The sequence below is a fragment of the Ranitomeya imitator genome, chromosome 1, assembly GCF_032444005.1.
Source record: "Ranitomeya imitator isolate aRanImi1 chromosome 1, aRanImi1.pri, whole genome shotgun sequence".
NCBI lineage: Eukaryota > Metazoa > Chordata > Amphibia > Anura > Dendrobatidae > Ranitomeya > Ranitomeya imitator.
The window spans coordinates 356,370,657-356,373,234 of record NC_091282.1 but is presented as its reverse complement, the minus strand read 5'-3'; the positions used below and the strand labels follow the sequence as shown (position 1 = coordinate 356,373,234).

The 2,578-nt window shown below is 34.4% G+C and overlaps 1 protein-coding gene across 1 annotated transcript; it reads right to left on the bottom strand.

Moving 5' to 3' along the window:
• Nucleotides 1-400: 400 nt before the first annotated feature.
• On the bottom strand, nucleotides 401-1,339 carry LOC138665822 (olfactory receptor 5V1-like). Its single transcript, XM_069753734.1, has one exon. The coding sequence runs from the start codon at nucleotides 1,337-1,339 to the stop codon at nucleotides 401-403; it is 939 nt and encodes a 312-aa protein (XP_069609835.1).
• Nucleotides 1,340-2,578: the final 1,239 nt, after the last annotated feature.

Below are 2,578 nucleotides of genomic sequence, written 5' to 3'. Positions count from 1 at the left end.
GGTTTGTTTGTGTCAGTTCTTTCCTCAATAATAAGGATAAAGAACATACGGTAATAGTTGCTGTATGTCCCAAGAAAACAATTCATTTCCTCACAATTTCCAAGTGCTGAATGATTCTGCTGAAAGCTGAAATCTGCAACACAATTGATATGGATATTAAAAACTGTCATACACTATTTGAGAAGCGCACGAGTAGTTTTGTTTTGCAATAAGCTAGCTTCTGGCCAACACCAACAAGAAAACATCTGAGTGCGGTTCAACTTTAATATAACTTCAGGAAAAAAAAAATAAAACATTCAATGTTGATTATTCTGTAAGGAAAATGGTAATCTAATGTAATAAAAATATACTCTTTTAATATTAAAACACAAACACTGACATTGTGGCTGGAGACCACTATCTAATATTGTCTTTTCCCCAATACTCCCTTAACAAGTTTTGCAAATGCTCTTTGGATTTCTTTGTTTCGTAAGCTGTATATGAGGGGATTTAAGAGAGGAGTAATACAGGTGTAGAATAGTGACAGAAGCCATTCCTTATCAGCCAAAAGATTTGATTTTGGACGCATATACATGAAGCTACCACTTCCATAAAAAAGCAATACAACAATAAGGTGGGATATACATGTAGAAAAAGGTTTGCTTCTCCCATGTCCTTTAGGAATGTTCAAGACTGAAATTAGAATGTGCAGATAGGAGCCACAAATTAACAAGAAGCAGCCAAGCATTAGAAAGCCCCCCACAACAATAACGGTAACTTCATTAGCAAATGTGTTGATACAGGAGATTTTCAACAATGGGGGAATATCACAAAAGTAATGATTGAGAACATTAGAACCACAAAAAGGTAATCTGAAAGTATTTGCAGTATGAATTGCTCCATAAATGCCCCCAATAACCAAAGTCCCAGCAACCATCTGGAGACAAGCTTCTTTACTCATGATGACTGAATATCTCAATGGATTACATATAGCAACGTATCGATCATAAGCCATTGTGGCCAGTAAGGAAGACTCAGAGGCTGCTAACGAGAGGAAAATAAAAAGCTGGAAAATACAAGCAGGTAGAGAAATGGCTAAACGCTCTATTAACAAATTGACAAGCATCTGTGGCAGTGTTGTAGAAGTATAGCAAATGTCCAAATAAGAAAGATTTTGAAGAAGGAAGTACATTGGTGTATGAAGATGATGATCCATTTTGGTGAGAATAATAATGATCACGTTGCCTATTAGTGTTAACAGATAAATAATCAAGAAGACAGTGAATAACAAAATTTTAGGTTTCACACTGTTGGCAAAGGCACTCAAGTAGAAGACACTAAATGTAGTGGAGTTATCCATGAGTAGAGGCTTTTATCAAAATGTCATTAAATGACAAATATGTTGAATATTTAATTGCTTAGTCATTTGAGAAATTTGGCTAGTTAGTTAAAGTCCAGATCTATTATGTATCAGATGCAAATCGCTTATTCTAATATATCATTCCAAAAATGAGCTCATCTCTGGAATATGCACATAATAACTTTATGCCATGAAAATAAACTTTTGTCAAGATAAATATATATGCATTGAATTATTAGTAATAGTTTAGTGGTTGCTGAAAATCACATGTCTTAGATTTCAGGAATATGAATTACAGACTAGTGAAGTTGGTATAAAAGCTGATAATAAACTGTGTGATCCAGCAAATCTAAAATGATAGAAAAGTGATGATGACAAATCACTGCTTATATATATAAGCTATACACAGATGCATCACATATATGTGGAAAACACATTAATTAATTAATAATTGTCCTGATCCCCAATGGCTTGTCCTCAAGGGATTTCTTAGCACAAATGTGCAGCAAATCAGTGACTATACCAAAGGACTGAATATTAAAATAACTATAAGATTACCCATTACGAATTTCAGGTTTATTGTTGTAATTGTAGAATCCTCTTTCTACTAATAGCATGCAGTGAATGATTAAAAATTACCTCAAAGTGGTATAAAACTTACCACCAATAAATTTGATTTTTTTTTGTAATAAAAAGTTATATTTTATGTATCAATTTTTTATGGCTTCCTAGGTCTTTCAAAAGTGACCATACGATTCTCAAGAATAGTCAATCTACTTTGTGCCCTTTGTTATTACGCTGCTGCCAAATCTACTAAAACCTGTGTTCTTTTCTGATTGTATGTAACATACATGATATATGCCTCACCTGCCTTCCCTGTGCGGTACAAATGTGGTTCAGATTTATCACTGCCACAGACATGCCACCGTAGCATCAATTTTTCATGCAGGAAACTCTGGTAGGATGAAGCAGGGGGCAAAATAAGGGCAACATGTAGGGTGACTATACTTATCAAAAGTATAATCACTTTGTATTTCAAATGCGGAGACTCCTTTTAATGCACCCATTCTATTTTGAATGTTTTACCCTCACAGACACATTTTTTGAAGATTTGTCTTTTCTTCTTATGGATTCTGCTCCTGTTTTCCTAGTTACTTTGTTGTCAGTTTGGAGAGTACTATCTCATGCTGGAAGAAGATGGATGGAGAGGTTCAACCTATTATCACCAAGTGTTGCTAA

What these genes read in the sequence shown, in the direction of transcription:
- LOC138665822 (XM_069753734.1), bottom strand. Translation starts at nt 1,339, where the DNA reads ATGGATAACTCCACTACATTTAGTGTCTTCTACTTGAGTGCCTTTGCC.